The sequence below is a fragment of the Furipterus horrens genome, unplaced genomic scaffold (genome assembly GCF_987537825.1).
Source record: "Furipterus horrens unplaced genomic scaffold, mFurHor1.1.pri manual_scaffold_1, whole genome shotgun sequence".
Classification (NCBI taxonomy): domain Eukaryota; kingdom Metazoa; phylum Chordata; class Mammalia; order Chiroptera; family Furipteridae; genus Furipterus; species Furipterus horrens.
The window spans coordinates 165,203,959-165,225,503 of record NW_028327171.1 but is presented as its reverse complement, the minus strand read 5'-3'; the positions used below and the strand labels follow the sequence as shown (position 1 = coordinate 165,225,503).

At 34.1% G+C, this 21,545-nt stretch overlaps 1 protein-coding gene across 6 annotated transcripts in view; it reads right to left on the bottom strand.

The window, feature by feature from the left end:
* Positions 1–21,545, bottom strand: part of UBR3 (ubiquitin protein ligase E3 component n-recognin 3) — a 210,608-nt gene that overhangs the window by 79,797 nt on the left and 109,266 nt on the right. For all 6 annotated transcript variants that reach the window (XM_090280628.1, XM_090280637.1, XM_090280645.1 and 3 more), the window contains 3 exons: positions 15,714–15,802; positions 3,519–3,668; positions 181–314 (listed from right to left, as the gene is read on the bottom strand). In XM_090280628.1, the coding sequence (XP_090136754.1) occupies positions 181–314; positions 3,519–3,668; positions 15,714–15,802 (373 nt within the window). The remainder of the gene's footprint in view (positions 1–180; positions 315–3,518; positions 3,669–15,713; positions 15,803–21,545) is intronic.

Sequence of the window (21,545 nt, the reverse complement as noted above, 5' to 3'; positions counted from 1 at the left end):
AATAAACATTTAAAACAAAAGTATAACATAACCTGAAATGTTTAGTTATTAACAGATTTCCAATTCATATATTAATTTTTTTCTAATAAACTTCCAGATACCAAATTAGAATGACATTCATTAGAAGAAAAAATATAAAACTCAGCCACGAATTTTGCACGTTGATTAAATGGTACTCACATCCTTAAAATAACGCTGTAATAATGAAAGCCTCACGTCATGAACTGCTGCACATGTATCCCAAGGGTAAATCTGCTCCTCTTCAGTGATAGGCAACGTTTTTGGCTCAATGTTGTCACGGCACTGCCCCAAAACTACATTAACATTAGAGATAAGAGCTCATTAAATAACTAATATATACACCCGATTCACTATAAAAGCTGTTATTTACCACTGGCTACACTAATTTTTGTACTATTAAAATATTTTAAAGACCCCCCAAAAGTGGTATTCTAGCTTTGTTCTAGAGAGTAAACAAAACTTCGAATTTACCAATATTTAATTTTTTAAATAACATTAAATATGAGTATGAACTCTGGATGGATGGGTGGATGGTTGAACAGATGGATCAATGGATCAATGGATGGATGGACGAAGGATGAATTGTTTCCAAAGTCTGTCCATTGAAGAAGTCTAGAAATTACGACACTCCGGTATCAATAAACTTTATTTCTAAATACACTATCTCTCATGAAAAGGACACAGAGATTGTTGGAGAAAAACCTGAGCCCAGGGTTGGGGAAAAGCCTGGAATTTTGTGAAATAAAGACCAACGGGTAATTGTAACACTGAGGGGGCAAGTCATGAGGATCTACAGGAGTTCTGACTGGTCAAATTTGAGAAAATTTTAGTACTGAAAAGAATAATAATGGTAACAGATAATACATTCATTGATTCAGACGAGGAACATCAAGTAAAAGGGTAAAAGGGTAAATTTAAGTTGTTAAAGAGTCTCAATATATCATCTTACAGATCACCTATCACCTTAACCAAGTGATCAAACTTCGCTGGCGTCATCAATAACAGGACAAGATGTCACTAAGAACCTCATACTCAGAAGAACTGACCTAGACTCTTCAAAAAATTTTAAAGGGCTGGAGAAACTATCCGAGATTAAAGAAGACTAATAAGAAATGGCAACTAAATGCAATGCATCATCTTTCCTTGGTTCTTGGATGAAGAAAATAAAACTTTGCTACAGAAAATATTATTGGGACAATTGAGATAATTTGAACATACAGTATTAGAGGTTATTGATATTAAATTTCTTGGGTATGATAATGATAATGTGGTTATATAAAAAATATCCTTGTTCTTAGGAGATACAGTCTAAAGTATTTAGGAATAAAATGTCATGATGTCTGCCATTTTTCTACTGAAGAGAGTTGATAAGAGAGGGAAAGAAAAATAAATATGACAATATATTAACTACTGGTGATTTTAAGTAAAAGGTATTCAACTTTTCTATAGATATAAAACTTACAAAATAAAAACTTGGGAAAAGAAGTACTATATGGAAAAAGGAGAAAAACAAATACTAAGATTTTATAATTGTAAAACATCAAAGCACAAAAAAAGGAGGTGAAGATATAAACATACATTATTATAAGAGTCAATAGCACAGGAAGAACCCTTCTTAGGGAAGGGAATATCAGGTATATCACTACGGGCCCCAAGTTTTGAAGAGATTTATAGTAGCAGCAAAAAGAAGAAAGAGTTGCAAGCAAGTAAATGCTAGCAACTAAAATATAATTAATTACCCATGATGTACAATTCTCTTAACACACTTCTGCATTGGTTTGCTAGGCTTTTACCATGCCTTTTTCTGGTTTTTGTATCAGGGTAATGCTGGGCTCATAGAATAAGTTAAGAAGTGTTCCTTCCTCTTTTTTTGACAAGTTTGAGAAAAATTGGTGTTCATTATTTACATTCAATCTCTTTATTCATTTAAGGTCTGTTCAAACTTTTTATTTGTTCTTGAGTCGCTTTTGGTAGTTTGTTTTCAAAACACACCCACTTCATCTAGGACATCAAATTTGTTGACATAAAATTATTCATAATACTCTCTTACAGTCTTTTTTATTTCTGTAAGGTCTGCAGTAATGTCCCCATTTATGTTTCTGATTTTAACTATGTGTGTGTTCTCTCTTTTTTTCCTGGTCATTCTAGCTAAAAATTTTGTCAGTTTTTATACTGGCTTTTCTGATTCTCTCTACTATTTTCCTATTTTCTATTTCATTTATCTTTCTCCTAGTGTTTACTTCTTTCCATCTGCTAGCTTTGGGCTTAGCTTGTTCTTATTTTTCTAGTGTCTAAAACTATAAAATTAGGTTATTGATTTGAGATTTCTTTTAATGTAAGCATTTGCAGCTATAAATTTCCCTTTGTGCACCGTTTTCACCTTACCACATAAGTTTTGGTCTGCTGTGTTTCTGATTTCATTTGTTTCAAAGTACCTTCTTATTTCATTTGTAATTTCTTCTTTGACCCACTGGTTGTTTAAGAATATGTTATTTAATTTCCACATATTTTTAATTTTCCAATTTTCCTGCTGTTACTGATTTCTAGTTTCATTCCTTATAGTTGGAGGAAAAACTCTGAATGATTTCAGTCTTTTTTTTTAATGTATTGAGACTTGTTTCATGGCCTAATACATGGTCTATCTTGGAGGGTGTTCTATGTACAATTCAGGACACTATTCTACTGTTGTTAGTGTGTTCTATAGAAGTTTGTTAGGTTTAATTGTTTTATAGTGTGGCTTAAGTGTTTTATTCTTTTTTTCATCTTCTGTCCAGTTGTTCTATCCATTATTGAAAGTCTCCAACTATCACTGTAAAATTATTTCTCCCTCCAATTCTATTTTTGCTTCATATTATTTTGGGCCTCTGCTGTTTGGTATGTATATATTTATAACTGTTATATAAATATAACCCTAACCCTAACCATAACCCTACCTCAAAATACTTCAGTATGGGAAAGGATGGAGAGCATTCAGACAAATCATTCAAATTAAAAAAAAAAATTTTTTTTGTTAAATATAGATTGGCAAACGTATCAATCAGCAGGCTGTTTCAAGAACCATAGCTTCTACGATAGTAGCTCAAAATGTAAGGGCAAAGCTGCCAGAGTATGCCTTATGCAATTAAAATATTTAAACTGACATTATTTCTGGGGTTAAAATGCTTCCAGATTTTAGAACAATTAAATTGCCAACAATGCTGAATTCAGTTATTGGCCACTTAGCATTGGCAATAATACATCGCATCATTTTAAGGAAAAAGACTAAAACATATAAAGAAATCTCTCTGTTAAAAAGTTCTTTTAACACTCATGTCTAAGAAGGTGAGATAAAACCAGATTAAGAATCTTTGCTATACTAATCTAAATTGATCCTTGCTATGTAGATCTATAGTTATACCTAGACAAAATACAACTTCCATTCAATACAAGTATTTATTAATCTGTTGTTTATACTTTCTCTCTAAAACGTCCCCATTGAAAAATTCCTTTATTTTTACCTGAAGATGCTTGTAACAATACAACCAATCCTGTAGGTCGGTCTTCAGAGGAGGGGCCACTCTGTCCACAAATAACACAATCATATACTGCCTCAGAAACTTGTGGCTCTGCTGTGGTGATCTCCATAGGAATATCATTCTCAGGAGAATCTGGGAAAAAACATCTCTCTTTAATGAAAATGTGAAAAAACTTAAGTTCAAATAATTTTGAGCTTCCATACCAATAAAGTTATAAAAGTAATAAAATCCTGGGAAAAATACCTTGCTAAAATAAAATATTACTCAGAAAAAGACAATAAAATGAAGAATCAATATAATGAAAGACCTTAAATAATATATGGTTAAACACTTCTGATATTGTATCATTCACATACAAAATTGAAACAAAAAACAGAGGCAAAAACATTTTTATCAAAAAAAGCTTTAAAGTATTATAATTTAAGGAAATTGTTTTAATTTTCTCTCAGGCACCTAAGAAGGGAAATTAATAACGTCTCAGCTCTTGAGGGAGAAATGGCAATATATACTAGGAGATAAAAAAAGGAACAAACTATTTCTCCTTTACTTTCAATTCTAGTAATTGTATCTTAGCAATAATAATTATCAATATATTTATGTAGAGAAATCATTTAAATATGACCATATATTAATAAAGCAGAACTGCTATAGAAAATAACAGTAATCCTTTGGTGATATGATGTTGTTAACAGTAGGAAATAAAATATTTACTCAATAATGATTTTTAGATAAAGACTCTTAAATTCACAAAGATCAGAGACATTATCCACAGGGGCAAAGAAGTGAGTAGAGAGGATTGGGAAGATGAAGAAAGCAGAAGTGATTTATGACTTGTTTACAAGATGAAGACAAAACTATATAAATATGCAAAAATACATGACAGAGGTAGAAAAAGAAGGATGCCAAGTTCAGATATGTTTAAAAAGATTTCATACAGATAAACATATATCTGATAGTTACTGAAAGTAACTGAGAGGAAAAGGGAAAGAAACCTAAAATAATACTTTGGATAATACCCCATATTAATGGAAATAAAAAAGAAGTCAATAAAGATTCAGAAAAAAAAATAATATATAAACAGAATCAAAACAAGAAATCTCATTGTCTATGAAAATAAGAATAATGAATCAAAATGAATAGAAGATTTCAAAAGAAAGTACCAAAGGCCATTATGATTTGATATGTAATTACTGTTTTTTAGAAGAAAATTTTAGCACAGAAAAGAGAGGATGTCTGACTGCTCTCTAGTTCAAAAAAGAATAGAGAAATGCCTGACTTAAATTGACACAAAATAACTCAGTCTCACAGTAAGTGCCAAAGAAACAGAATTTCCTTCACTCTTATCTCACTCACAAAGATAGCTTTCTGTGTTGTTTATTTATTTATTTGTTTTTTAAGTTGTGGTACAATCAACTTGAAAATTTCAAGGAAATCCTAATACTAAAATGCAATACTAAAGAAGCTGCTATGTCTCATTTTCTAAAGTTTTAAAATATAAGGCTTGAGACAGTGCTAAAGGCATGGAAATAAAATAGAGGGCCTCTTTTCATGCACAGTAATTTTTTATTTCAATTCTGACTTTAGTAAGTAGATATTAAAGTCTTTTTGTTTTTCTCCAAGAAAATAAAAAGACCATGGTTTATTTCTTTTAAAAAGAGGAAAACCACTGCTTCTGTATATTGTATAATAAATTAAAATATATTAGTGGTAATTTATTGATTCTATCATTCTGGTACATTTGTAATACGGTTAGATTCTCTTCTCACATTCTGTATCCCATCCTGGGACCTCCAACCTCATAAATGACTTTAAATCTGCACACATTAAGATTCTCTCTATTGTAAAGTTCTGTGGGTTTTGACAAATCCGTAGTGTTATGTTTCCAGCTTTATAGCATCATTCAGAATAATTTCTCTGCTCTAAAAAAAAAAAATCTCTGTGCTTTATCTATTTAGCCTACCACCACTCCCAACCCTGGCAACTGATGATTTGTTTACTGTCTCTATAGTTTTGCTTTTTCCAAAGTGTCACATAATTGGAAACATGCAGTATGTAGCCCTTTCAAACTGGCTATTTTCACTAAGCAATATGCATTTAAGATTCATCCATGTCTTGCATGATTCGACAGTTCATTCCTTTTTATTGCTGAATAGTATTCCATTGCATAAATGTACCACAGTTTGTTTATTCATCTACTCAAAGATACCTTGGTTACTTCCAGTTTTGAGCAATTATGATTAAAGCTTCTATAATCATTCATATGTAGATTTTTGTGTGGACATAAATTTTTACATGAGTTGGGTAAAAACCTAAAAGCATGATGGCTGGATCATATCCTAAGGCTAAGTTTAGCTTTGTAAGAAAATGTAAAATTCCTAAACCAGATATTTTCAAGACAAAGAACTCTTTGTACTTTTAACTGGCAACACATGGAGAAAAAATCTGAGTTAATGTCAGATTTACATCCCTGTAACTGGATCTTTTTAAATTATTAGTTAATAGGCATTAAAACTATAAAAATACTTACCTTCATCGAGTAACTATGAAAGAGTACATAAACAGAGTGAGGCAAAAGTAGGTTTACAGTTGTTCATATGGAAAATAATACAATAATTAATAAATAATAATACAAGAATAATTTGTTTCACATACTAACAACTGTAAACCTACTTTGCCCAATCCTGTATGTAGTGACATATTAATTTCAAAAACTTGAGATTGGCTGTTTACTGAAGTATTGTTAGTTATAGCAGAATAAAAAGAAAACAAACAAACTGAAAATAAACTGAATATCCAATAACAGACATGGCTGAGCAAATTACTTCCTTATGGACTATCAGGAACTTTTCCTCCCTTCCCTCAAATAAAGAAACACTGAATTAGAACAGTGGTTCTCAACTTTGGCTGCACATTAGAATCAGCTGGGAGCTTCCTAAAGCTTCTTATGCCTGAGATGCATTCCCACATATTCTGTAACTAGTCTACAGTGGAGCCCAGACACAAATATTATTCTAAGGGGACTATGATGATTCTGATGTGCAGCCAAGGTCGAGAACCACTAAATCAGAACTATTGTAGAAGGCCTGGAGGTAGAGAGCAAGGAAGGGTAATCCCATTTGATAAAGCACACAATGACCAAAACGAAGGAAGGAAAATAAGGAGGGAGGGAGGAAGGAAGAAAGAGAGGAAGGAAAAGAGAGAGGTAGGAAAGGTGGGAAAACTTCATATGAACAAAAAAATTGTATGTTTGTATATGATTATATGACTATAAAGAAAAGCACAGAGTACACAAACAAAATTATAATCATGGGACATAGAAGAAGAAAATAACACAAACGAAAAGCATTTATGTTAATCCCATGTATGTAATACTGCTGCATGTGCATGTACATGTGTGCATAATACAATCTGGGATAAAAAGAAAGTTGCATATACGATTTGCAGGGATATTCACGCTACATTGTTAAGTTAAAAAAAAGCAAACTGCACATTATGTACAGCATAATTTTATTTCCAAAAAAACAAATATAAACAAAACCCATTCATATAATTTTATATTCATTAGTATGAAGCAAGAAAGCCTGTTTATAATAGTTTATCCCAGGAGTAAGATTATTAAAAAAAGGTAGAAAGATAAGATTAACTTGGCTTTTATAAAGTTTTATATAATGTTAAGCATTTTATTATGTTTAAGAAAATTTTTTTTGCCTTGGTTCCAGTGTGTGCCTTATTTATCGAACAAAAAAAACAATATATAACTTTTATTTATGGGCTCTATTTTTTAAAATACACACTATGGATGACTGACTTAAAATGACAGATGTAGACCATCCTTCAAAGTTGAACAAATTTATATTCAGAGTTATCAATGTAAAAAGTATTCTATCCATGAAATCTGCTTTCTATAATTTCAGTGAAAAGAAATTAGGAATAAAAATGTAGTTTTTATTTATTTGAAAGAATACAAACTTCACAAGTTAACACAGCAATTCAAAACTACAATAATTTATAAAATATTTTCTACAACACAGACGCAATAACCATAGATACATAAGACTATGTATGTACTATATGCATTTCCAAGGCCACACGCAGATCAGTCCTTCCTGATGACAGCAAGGTCCACAACTTTGCCTGATTCCCAGAAAATTTAAGAACACAAAAAAGAGGCTAATTTATGATAGAACTATACACAAAACTTTCCTAAGCAGCAAAAAGATGTGTCAGAAAACAAGAAGCCTATTTAGTTTGCCTTTGAAAAAGAACTATAGATATGGGCAACATATTGGGGGGGAGGTCAGCAGGAAAGGGGAAGGGGGAAGGGAGGGAGATGGCACAGGATTTAAGAAGCATAGTAGGAGGGAATGGAATAGACAGAGAGAGGTTGAGAAGAACTATATGTACAACCAATGGACATGGACTAAAGGGGGGACAAGGGGAGGGAGGGGGCCCACCAGGTGGAGGGGAGCAGAGGGAAGGGAAATTGGAACAAATGTAACACTGTAATCGATAAAACACATTAAAAATAAATAAATAAATAAATAAATAAATAAATAATAAAATAAATAAAAAAATAAAAAGAAAAAGAAAAGAAAATAAAAGAAAACAAGAAGCAGTTAAAGATGTAAAAATCATCTTTTTAAAATAATAAAAGAAATGTTAATTACCATACCACTTCTTTCACCTACTAGATTAGCAAAAACACTAAATTTGACAACATATTCCAATGGAAAGGATGTAATTAATACTCTGATACACTGTTGGTAGAACTATAAAATTTTACAACCCCTACAAAAACATTTGGCAATATCCAGCAAAATTATATATGCATTTACCCTTTGGCCCAGCAATTCCACTTCTAAAAATCTATCCTATAGCAATATTATCAAAATACAAAAAATATATATGCACAAGGATAGCTATTACAGTACTATTTGCACAGGAAAAGAGCAAAAACTAACTGTTCAGTAATAAAAACCATTTGAATAAACTATGGAAAATCTGGGGGACCTCCAGCCTAGATAGAGGCATGCTTTAACTCCTTGCACAACAATAAGGATTACAACTACCTCAAAAAAAAAAAAAAAACAGAACTGCCAGAAAATCAAACTGTATGGAAGTCTGGCAAACCAATGATTTAAAGAAGAAATATTCACCCAGACAGGTAAGAGGGACAGAGACAGGGACAGGAAGCCAGGGTGGAGAGGACATGGTATGGTGGAGGCAAGGCAGCCATGGCAAGAAGCAGTCCCACATTCATGCATGGAGGATAAAGCCAGGAGGGCCACATGGGGAGTGATCCCAGCCCCAGGCTAGACCACGCAGCTCACGGTTCCATAATCAGAAAAATAAAGCCTCACAGATTCTGACTGAAAACAAGTGGGGGTTAGGTGACAGAAGAAACTGCCCATCTCTCAGGAGAGTTCATTTAGAAGGCCCCTACGGTTCTAGAACTTATGCAAACCCACCCACTCTGGGAACCACCACCAGGGCAACAGCTAGAGGAGCACCAGTTGCATACGGGAAGAGGGTGAAGTCACTGGAAAAGGGGCAAGTGCCAAGCACATACAGTGCCCATAAGGTGGTGAAATGGATTGCCCCACACTAATACCTAAGGCTTTGCCCCTTACAACAAAATGGGTGCAGCAACCCTACCTAATGCACAGAAGCAAACACAGGGAGGCTGTCAAATTGAGGAGACAAAGAAATATGGTCCAAATGAAAGAACAGATCAAAACTCCAGAAAAAGAACTAAGCAAAAAGGAGATAGCCAACCTATCAGATGTAGAGTTCAAAACACTGGAGACAAGGATACTCACAGAAATGATTGAGTACAGCAAATGCATAAGAGAAAAAACAAAGACCACACTGAATGAAATAAAGAAAAATCAACATAGAACCAATAGTGAAGGGAAGAAAGCCAGACTCAAATCAATGAATTGAAACATAAGGAAGAAATAGTCAACCAGTACAGAATGAAGAAACAAGAATTCAAAAAAACGGAGAGAATAAGACAACTCTGGGACATCCCCAAAAGTGCCAAATCCGAATCACAGGGATGCCAGAAGGAGAACAGGAGCAAGAAATTGAAAATTTATTTGAAAAAATAATTAAAACTACCCTGATTCGGCGAAGGAAACAGACATACAAGTCGAGGAAGCACAGTCCCAAACAAGCTAGGCCCCAAAATGACCATACCAAGACACATCATAATTAAAATGCCAAAGGTGAAAGATAAAGAGAGCATCTTAAAAGCAGCAAGAGAAAAGCAGAGTTCCAACAAAGGGGTTCCTGTAAGACTATCAGCTGATTTCTCAAAAGAAACTTTGCAGGCAAGGGGGGACTTGCAAGAAGTATTCAAAGTGATGAAAAGCAAGGACTTAACACCAAGATTACTCTATCCAGCAAAGCTATCATTTAGAATGGAAGGGCAGATAAAGTGCTTCCCAGACAAGGTAAAGCTAAAGGAGCTCATCGTCACCAAGCTATTATTATATGAAATGTCAAGGAACTTACTTAAGAAAAAGAAGATCAAAATTATGAACAATAAAATGACAACAAACTCACAACTATCAACAACTGAATCTAAAAAATAAAAACAAAATCCAACTAAGCAAACCAGAATTGAAACAGAATCATAGGTATGGGGATCATTTGGAGGGTTATCAGCTGGGAGGGGGCAGGGGAGATATGAAGAAATGGTGCAGGGACTAAGAAGCATAATTGATTGGTACAAAATAGACAGGGGGAAGTTAATAATAATATAGGAAAGAGTGAAGCCAAAGAACTTATACGCACGACCCACGGACATGAACTAAGGGGGGTGGAATTGCTGGAAGGAAGTGGGGTACTGGGCAGAGGGGAGCAAAGGGGAAAAAAATCAGAACTACTGTAACAACATAATAAAATAAACTTAAAAAAAAGAAACTTATAGAATAAAATAATAATAATAGCCATGAACTTATTATGTGCCAAGCATTCCATTCTAAGTGTTTTAAATGTACTAACACATTCAGTCTTCACAACAACCCTATGAGGTAGTTAGTACTTAGGTCCTCACTTAATGTCGTTAATAGACTATGAGACTTAACACATAAGAAAACAATTTTACCATGGGCCAATTGATATAAACAAGAGTTAAGTTCCTATACAATTTCATCAGTTATAATAAAATGACCTTGAAGAAAATGATGTTCTTTGAGGACCTACTGTATAATAATCCCCTTTAACTGTGTGGAAACCAATGCAAAGAGAGGTTAAGTAATTACTCCAGGCAATGGAGTGGCTGAGATATGAACCTAGGCAATAAGCCCCAGAGTCCATCAATGCTCATAACCACTACACCACACTACCTCCAATGAAGCCCAGCATTTACAAATTATAGTTGCTAAGAGTTTCAATAATAATAATATAGGGATATTTTTATGCTAAAATGTTGATAAAAAGGCATGATACAAAATTGTTATTGTACAGTATCATCAGTAATATACATGTTTTTTGATGGTAAGATTAGGGATAAAGTCTGTCCCTTCTTTATGCTTGTCTGTACTGCATATTTCTACAATTAAAATAAAGTATGTTTAATATCAAAATAATTTCCAAAATAAGTTCTTTAAAGTAAGCATTTTAATTCCCACTTAAAACACAATTCTGTTGCATTTCAACCATCTCTATCTGATAAAACTTTAATGGATCAAGGTTGTATAATAATTAAACATCTTGACTCCTACACCTTAATAGCGAGTCAAAATAAATAATGGGGATTACTGATCAGGAGAAAAGAAGTGGAAGGAAATGCAGAGGTGAGTCTTCATGTAGGAAACTTGATTAACTACAGAAAGGCATTGAACAATGCCTTTAGTACTCAGTTAAGAGTACTAATAGCAGAGCAGAAATCTGTTGCATTCAGAGAGAAAAGCTTTTGTCCTTAGGTGTTTAACTAAAAAAATTATTTGATTGGAGAATTTGAAACGTAGTGTGTGTATAAATTTGAAATATTCTGCATATTGTGTTACTAGATTAAAATGTTAGCAGATCCCTCATACACAAAGATAAAGGCAAGATAAGAAAGAAGCAACCACAGAATGTTTACATTCCTGCAACACTGATAGGAAATAAGGCAAGAAGACAAGAGGAATCTGACAAATGAAGCACAGGATTAGACTAAGATTAAATTGTATTTGCACTACTGCCAGGCAGAACTTCCAGTATGGGTCCAGCTTCATATGTTACTAATATTGTAAAATATAATGGCACATGTAAGCAAAGCAAATAGTAATTTGAGGCAAGAGACATGTGACTTTGCAATTTCTATCTTGGATGATGGATGAAAATGAAATCTCAAATGCGGTTTCAGGGTCAAACAGATCTCTGTGAAAAGGAATTGAGTTATAAATAAAAGGAATATATAAATCTGAATGGTCCAGGATCCCACTGGCATGGCCTTGAATAACATAAATAAACCAAGTGCTCGTTAACCTTATTACCTCACCTGTTGCCACTGCAGCATGCAAGAACCGGGACTGGGATCATTATCCTGATGGCTTCTGTGACTTGCCTTTGATTGCTAGCAATCATGTCTGCCTGATCCCTTAATTGTTCTTCCTGTGCCCTGGCTACTGCCAAAAAAGGTCATACCTTCCAAAAAGTAGTAAGATTTAGGAGAGGAAATCAATAACTTGCAAACTAATAACAATTCAAATTTCTGAACTTGAATATAACTGGTCCCTAAACATTGTTTATCAATCTTGATACTTAGCCTTGGTGAGCAACATCTCCCACTCACTTCAACCGCTATTCCAAAACTCTGGTGGCATTCTTTTCACACAGTAGAACTCACATTTTACTTAACACTGAAAACTAAAGCAACCAAGTGATCACCAAAACTTCCCATTTCCCTTTACCCCAACGAAACTTACCTCTGTCGCCATCCTCTCTTTCCTCCTTCCCTCCAGTCTCCTCAGGAAATAAGGTGGCCATTCTCCTATTCAAGACAACACTACCTAACCTCCTCTAGGTACTTTGCTTAATCAATTCCTCAGAAAACTATTTTGTTTTATTTCACTTGGGACTGGGAAGCAACAGATAAAAACAATTTCAAAAAGTATTAACAACATTCCTTAGTTCCTCAAGTTGCAAACAAATAAACCAAACCTCACATAAAACTGGTTACATTACCTCCCAAAAACAGTACTGCTCTCAAGTGACTTCAGAACACAGAACTTTGATTCCCTATACTCTTAGCGGGGATACAATGAAGGACAAACGAATATGTAAATAAATCTTAATTTTTTAACTGAATTCAAATAATTTCACTGTTTAACAAAATATCAAGGCTTATATTTTGATTTTCTTTGTAGGAAAAAGTAATTTTCTTACATATATTATGGTTGAGTAGGAGAATATTCTCAATCCTAGGATATGCATGCTGTAATATTTAGGAATAAAGTGATATGATGTCTATAACTCACTTTTACAGAGAGAGGAAACAAGGAATTGCAAGAATAAAGAAAAATGCTAACTAAATAAAGGTAACATTGGTATATGGGAATTTATAATACTATTCCTTTAGCTTTTCTGTACCCCCTCCTACTGCTGTCCTTGCTCCTCACACCATCCCCATATTCCAGTGGTTATGTACACCAGTTCTGGTGCATGTGGAAGAAGAGTGCGCAGGGCATAAATACCAGGAGGCGTGGGTCACTGAGGGTCATTTTGGAGGATGACTATACTAGTTATCAAGGAAATCATAGGAAAAATTCTCAGAGCTTCAGAGATAGAAATCTTTGGACCGAACGGCCCATCAAGTACTGAGGAGAATAAAAAAAGATCTACCTAGATACGTTACCATAAAATTTCAGACCTCTAAGAATCAGACAATTGTAAAAAGTGTCACAGAAAAGGAAAAAAATGCTCACCTACAAAAAAGTAAAAATCAGACTACCACCAGACTTCTCATCAAATGAATGGTCAAAGACAAGTGAGTACTGCCTTAACAGTTGTAAGAGAAAATGCGTATCAACCCCCCAAAATTCTACATGTATCCAAATGAATGAATCAGCATGAGAGCAAACTAAGATCCCATCCAGAAATATAAAGAATCAGAAGATTAGCCTCCACATAAGCATTATTAGGAATATACTTGAGGCTACACTCCAATAAAACAAGACCAAAAAAAGAGATGATATAAGATGGAGGAAACTCCAGATCTAGAAAAGGAAAATCCCAAGGCAATGGCTGTACAGCATGCCTACAAAACAGACGGAGAAGACTAGAACAGAGTAACATGCAAAGGACAGTATTATTGAGTGAGCAGAATAACAGAGATAGCATAAAAATACATTAGTTAAGGAAAAAGGGCTATTGGAAACGTCAGGAAAAACAAAAGACATATAACAAAGGAATGGCCCAAACATAAATGAAAACGGGTGGTATGGCTTTAGCAATTGCAAGAGACTATAAGAAAAGAGGCCATATACGAAATATAATCTCCTTGAAGTGGTCTAGAGGTCAACGTCTGACTCAAAAAAAGTAAATGCATCCTAGCACACTACTTAAGTTAGCCTTGTACTCAACAACATTCAAAAAGTCATATTAATTGTTTTCAACTTTCAGAGTCAACCTTTAGATGAAAGACTTGATTCTGACTGCAAAACAAAACGTCAGCAACCTTGACAATTTAAAAATAAACAAGTAACTGATAAAAGGTGGAAGACAGAGATGAGGAAAGCAAAATTAAAAGAGGGGTGTTTATTAGTTCATTTTATATAACAGGGTATGAAGAAACTTGTTATAGATACAACTAATAGATATAATTATAGTTAGTATGTAAAAAACAAAATATAATTATATTTGGAAAGAGAAGTAAAAGAAGAGATGGAAAAAGGGAAAGTAGTGTCAATGAACTAAATTCTCATCTTTCGTAAGACAGTCAACTAAGTTAATACAAAAAACAGAATTGAAGTACAGTAGTCCCTCTCTATATCGTGGTTCACTTATCACGGCCTCACAGTATTGCGGGATTTTTAAAAATATTATATTTAATTATTTATCGCGGATTTTTTGCTATATCGCAGGATTTTGCAGTACTGTATATGTATGTTGTTAAAAGTTATATAGGTTTAAGTGTGTAGAATATGTTTAAGAACATAATTAGTATTTATAAAAATGCGGAAAACGTTAATAAGGGAGTGGGAAAGGTTAATAAGGGACTGGCAATGGTTTATAAGTGTGTGGGAAGGGTTTATAAAGCCTTAAAATATATAAATACTAAAATAAATGTAAGGTTCCTACTTCGTAGATTTTCACCTATCGCAGAGGGGTCCAGAACATAATACCACGATAAGTGAGGGAATACTGTACTCTTTACATCAAAATTATGTCTTGAACTTAAACTCTCCACTGTTGATGTTTAGAAGACACTATGCCAAGTCTATACTGACCCTCTCTCCACACCTCCTCTGGACATTGGTTATGTGCGCTTATGTGCAAAAAAGTGCATGAGAATGTATATGCACATTTGAATGTACATATGTGTATATTTTTCGACTAAATGCCTAACTTTATTTATTTCAGCATTTTTACCTAAAAACATCACTGGGATGCAAGAAGTAGTCAGAAAGAGGAGGATCCTGGTTAACAGAAGACTGAGATTAATTGAGATCTAATCTATTTCTCCAATGTTTGTAAAAGATAACTCAAATCAACCTACCATCACACAGGAAAATGGCACTGCTTCTCATTGTACAAATGCTTCTGCTAACCTAAATTAAGTGAGAAGTATACCTGATTTTAATTAATACTGAAGGGAGGCAGGAGGAGGAGGTTACTACATATTTGAAAATTGTCTTAAGGATCTTAGGATAATTTTACACACACACAAACAGAATAGTTAATGCACATTGGTGAACCTCACAAATCTAAAGGAGAATTTAACAGATGAGAACAGTGAGAAGGCACTGTTGTGGTACCATCAGGAAGAACTTTCTAACTGCAGCTACTAACCAACAGAAATGGACCACCTACAATAAAGGTCTGATCTTCCATCACTCCATTGTTCAAATCAGAACCAGAAATCATCTGTCTGTAATGTTTACAACTGATGGAAGATTAGATTAAATAATCCCTAAAATGATAATTGTAATTATGAGAGTTCTAAATTAATAAATTTTGACTTACCAACATCCATCGCAGTTTCCATGAAGCTTTTCTGTCGTGAAGCAAACTCTGCAAGCAATTTTTGCTGCCTCTCTCTAGCCTTTTGTCGTCTAGATTAAACAGAAATAAAGTGATAAGTACCAAACATGCTAAAGACTTATCTATTATCTTTCAGGAGTACATAACATATGAAAAGGCCTTGGTACACAGTTGAGAACAACATAAACCATATATTAAATTTCATGTAAGTTTGTCCTTAGAGATTTCACTCTTTTTTTAAAATCCTGTCCCAAAGATACATTAATTGATTTGAGAGAGAGGAAGGCAAAGAGAGAGGGAGATGGGGAGGGGAGTGAGAGGCAGGGGGAGAGAGAGAAAGAGAGAGAGAGAGAGAGAGAGAAACATCAATGTGAGAGGGAAACATCTATCGCTTGCCTCCCAGATGCACCTGAACTAGGGATCAAATCTGCAATCTATGTATATCCCCTGACCAGGGATAGAACCGGTAACCTTTGGTGTATGGGACCAAACTGACCCAACCAACTGACCCAGCCCGCGAAGGAAGGATTCCACTGCTTTAAAATGGTTTGATCCCTGGTTTGGGGGGCATATAGGAGACAACCAATTGATGTTTCTCTCTCACATCGATGTTTCTCCCTCTCCCTCGCAAATCAATGGAAACATGTCCTTGGGTGAGGATTTCTTTAAAAATGATTTGAAAATCACTGGCTTAAAGAGAAAAATAAAAATCAAAGATTTATTTTAAAATGTGAAATAATAATTAAAGTAGAAAATTTGGATTTCCAACAGCACAGTTTCCTAAGTATATGTCAATTGGTAGCAAGAACTAGAAGAGTCTTTTTAGCAAGGAACTAAAAATTTAACCCCAGGAACAAATAAGAGCAAACTGATTGCTAGAAGAAGCTATGATGTTTAGATATGAACAGAATCTAAAAGATAAGAATAGTCAGATTTACTCTCACCTTAACAACAGATCTCTCCTAATAGAGAATGAACAGAAGCCAGAATGTTTCCCAGTTTCTACTAGGAAATACTCCAAGTTTAGTTTACTTCGTTTGAAGTAAAAGAATATGAAAGTCTTAAATATAATATAAAGAATAAAATTATATCTAAGCATCACTATCCCTTTGGATTCACTATATTCTATTTATTATTAATCCCTTATCTTCCAAAGAATATTTTAATTTGAGGCTGGTAAAAAAAATGTACAACAGGACTATACATAAGAATAAGAAAATAAAAGTAAGTTAATGAAGGAGATAGGCTTCCCTAAATTTCAAAATGCTAACAATGTTAGTGAGCATAAAATTTTACCCCCAGCAAGGAAAGATTCAAATACTAAATTAAAACAAGAGGAGAGGGAAAAGAAAAAGATTAAAAGATGAGTTAAATATTAGCTCATTGTAAAAGACAACCTTTTCACCTAAACAAGACTTAGAATGGGATTTATCATAACCCATGATACAAAGGACACTAAAAACATAGCAGTTTCTTTTAATGACTATTTATTATATCTATACTATAAAAGTCAAAGCATTTCATTAAACTTAGATTCTATGAAGTCACTTCCATGGTAAACCTAAAAGAATTCTTCTATTAATCTGAAATGATTCAAGGATATAGAATGGAGAATTTAGAAGAACGAAATGTTAATAGTAATTTTTAGAGTATTCACACATCTGCTTGAATCCATTTAGTAGAGACAATCACAAATACCTACCTATAAAGTCAAGTACTATCGTCCATCTTATCATGAGAAGTTACATATTTATGCCAACAATGTTCAAAAGATTTTTAACACTCCTTTTTCTAACATTTACTTTAAGTATAAGTGAGGATCCATTTAAGAAAACTCACTTTATTATTTTATAACTACAACTCATATGTTTTATATTGTTTTTGAGCTAAAATATTATCCAGGCCAGTCACTCACCTTACTAATCAAACTTATTAACTATTTCAAAAAAGTTAAATCCACTCCTGCCCTTTCTTCCCTTCCTGAACACGGAGGATGGAAACTGTGGCCTAGAGCAGGGTGTCAAAACCCAATAGCCTGGCATAGGAGGGCATTCTTGTGTGGTAAGGTTACAAGAAATTGGTTACATAAAAGGAAACTGATCAAAAAACTAATATACTCTATATTGAGGATTACAAATACCAAATATCTCACTATGGAAAAGTTACAAATATAGAGAGAAAACAAAAATAGCTCCTATGGTATTGAATTAAAATTGGAATTATCAGGGTGAACTCAAGGTCTTTAATACCTCCCTCCAAACTCCCTCCATCCACACGCTCCCCTCCTCTTTTTCTCACTCTCTCACATACACACACACACACACACACACACACACACACACACACACACACACACACAACACCTGCAATTTTCTCTAGTTCTGTCCACTAAGAGGGTCTGAGAACAGCTATACCTCATCAGAATTAGGGCATGGATTATGTTTTCTAATACCATTCTCTACTAAAATAGAGACATAACCAAATACAATGAGCAATTCTGTACTGGATCTTTTTAAATGTTATAATAAATATTATTGGACAACAGTCAAAACTTGGGATCTATGGATTTTATCATACTCAAATAAAATGTTTATTTTCTTTTTTGGAAAGCTGTATTGTGATTATTTAAGAAAGTGCCCTTATTTCTAGAAAATACACACTTAAGTATTTCAGCGTATGACAATTTACTCTGAAATGGTCCAAAAAGTTCTTTGTACTATACTTGAAATATTTCTATAAGTTTGAATTTTCTTCAAAATAAAAAAATTTTTAAAATTAAATCCATCCTCAAAAGATAAAAATTTGCCACCACAAAAGAAATGGAAATAAACAGCAATAAGCTGTTGATGCTCAAAGCAAAAATGCAATAAGCAACAATAAACTTGACAGAATACATATTTGGTCTCCTATATCACTACTTAGTAAATGTATAAGTTTTAGTATGTTTAATTAAAACACTATAAAGCTCACCTTTATTTTTTATTTTTTAATTTATTTTTATTGTTTTTCTACTATAGTTGTCCCACTATTTCATCCATTGCCCCTCCTACTCAGCCCACCCCTTTTCCCAGTCAATCCCCACTCTGTTGTCCACGTCCATAGGTTATTTATACTAGTTCCTTTACTATAAACCCTTTCCCTGCTTACTCCCCTTCTCCCCACCCCCCATCCCCCTGATAACTGTTACTCTGTTCCTTGTTCACATGTCTCTCATTCAATTTTGTTCATTTGTTTGTGTTGTTCACGAGTCTCCTGTATCATATGGTATTTTTCTTTTGTTGCTTGGCTTATTTCACTAAGCATAATCCTCTCTAGTTCCATCCATGTTATCGCAAATGACAGGAGTTCCTTCTTTCTTTCTGCTGCATAGTATTCCATTGTGTAAATGTACCACAGTTTTTTAATCCACTCATCCACTGATGGGCACTTAGGCTGTTTCCAGCACTTGGTTATTGTAAATAGCACTGCTATGAACACAGGAATGCATAAGTTCTTTTGACTTCGGGTTTCAGGATTTTTTGGATATAATCCTAGCAGTCGAATTGTTGGTTCAAAAGGCAGTTCCGTTTTTAGTTTTTTGAGGAAATTCCATACTGTTTTCCATAGTAGCTGAACCAGCCTGCATTCCCACCAGCAGTGCACTACGGTTCCCTTTTCTCCACATCCTTGCCAGGACGTGTTCTTTGTTGATTTGTTGATGATGGCCATTCTGACTGGTGTAAAGTGGTATCTCATTGTGGTTTTTATTTGCATCCCTGATGGCTAGTGATGTTTGAGCATTCTTTCATATGCCTATGGACATCCTATATAGCCTCCTTGGAGAAGTGTTTGTTCAAGTCCTTTGCCTATTTTTAAATTAAGCTGTCTGTCTTCTTGGTGTTGAGTCGTATAAGTTCTTTATATATTTTGGAGATCAATCCCTTGTCTAAGGTATCACTGGCAAATATGTTTTCCCATGTTGTTGGTTCCCTTTTTATCTTGCTGATGTTTTCTTTTGCTGGGGAGAGACTCTTTAGTTTGATGTAGTCCCATTTGTTTATTCTTTCCTTTATTTCCCTTGTCTTAGGAGATATATCGGTGAAAATACTATTACATGCAATATCTGAAATTTTCCTGCCTATGTTTTCCTTTAGGACTTATATGGTGTCACGGCTTACATTTAAGTCTTTGATCCATCTTGAGTTTATTCTGGTTTATGGTGTAAGTTGGTGGTCTAGTTTCATTTTTTTTAATGTCTCTGTCCATTTCTCCCAACACCATTTGTTGAAGAGGCTCTTTTCACTCCATTTTGTTCCTTCCCCCTTTGTCAAACATTAGTTGACCATATAGACCTGGGTTTATTTCTGGGCTCTCTATTTTGTTCCATTGATCTATATGTCTGTTCTTATGCCAGTACCAAACTGTTTTGATTACCGTGGCCTGGTAGTATAGTTTGGTATCAGGTATTGTGATTCCTCCTACTGTGTTCTTCCTCAAGATTGCTGTGGCTATTCGGGGTCTCTTTACATTCCATATAAATTTTTGAAGTATTTGTTCTAGGTCTGTGAAATATGTCGTTGGTATTTTAATAGGAATTGCATTGAATCTATAAATTGCTTTGGGTAGTAGGGACATTCTAATGATGTTGATTCTTCCCATCCATGAACATGGTATATGCTTTCATTTATTTGCATGTTCCTTAATTTCTTTCTTCACTGTTATGTAGTTTTCTGAGTACAGGTCTTTTACCTTCTTGGTTAAGTTTATTTCTAGGTACTTTATTTTTCTTGTTGCTATAGTAAATGGGATTTTTTTTGTAGTTTCTATCTCTGATATTTTATTGTTGGTGTATAGAAAAGCCTTCGATTTCTGAATACTGACTTTGTACCCTGCTATTTTGCCAAATTCACTTATTAGGTTGATTAGTTTTTTCATGGAGTCTAAAGGGTTTTCTATGTACACTATCATGTCATCTGCAAAAAATGACAGTTTTACTTCCTCTTTTCCAATCTGATGCCTTTTATTTCTCTTCCCTGTCTTGACTGCTGTGGCTAGAACTTCCAAGACTATGTTGAATAGGAGTGTGGAAGGTGGACATCCTTATCTTCTTCCTGACCTCAGGGGGAATGCTTTCAGTTTTTGCCGACTGAGCATGATGTTGGCTTCAGGTTTCTCATATATGGCCTTTATTATGTTGAGGTATGCTCCCTCTATCCCCATTTTGCTGAGTGTTTTCATCACAAATGCGTGTTGTACTTTATCAAACGCTTCTTCAGCATCTATTGATATGATCATGTGGTTTTTGTCTTTCATTTTGTTTATTGGTTTATTATGTTTATTGATTTCCAAATATTAAACCATCCTTGCATCCCTGGGATGAATCCCACTTGATCGTGGTGTATGATCTTTCTAATGTGTTGCTGGATCTGGTTTGCCAGTATTTTGTTAAGGATTTTAGCATCTATGTTCATCAGCGATATTGGCCTGTAGTTTTCTTTCTTTGTTGTGTCTTGACCTGGTTTTGGAATTAGAGTAATACTGGCTTCATAGAAAGATTACCTCTTCTTGGATTTTTTGAAATAGTTTGAGAAGGACAGAAGTTAGTTCTTTCCTACCACATGTTTTGTAAAATTCACCTGTGAAGCCATCTGGTCCAGGGCTTTTGTGTGTTGGGAGTTTTTTTATTACTGCTTCAATTTCACTAGCTGTTATTGGTCTGTTCAGGCTTTCTGCTTCTTCTTGATTGGTTTGGAAGATTATATGTTTCCATAAATTTGTCCATTTCATCTTGATTGTCAAATTTCTTGTGATACAGTTGTTTGTAATAATTTCTTA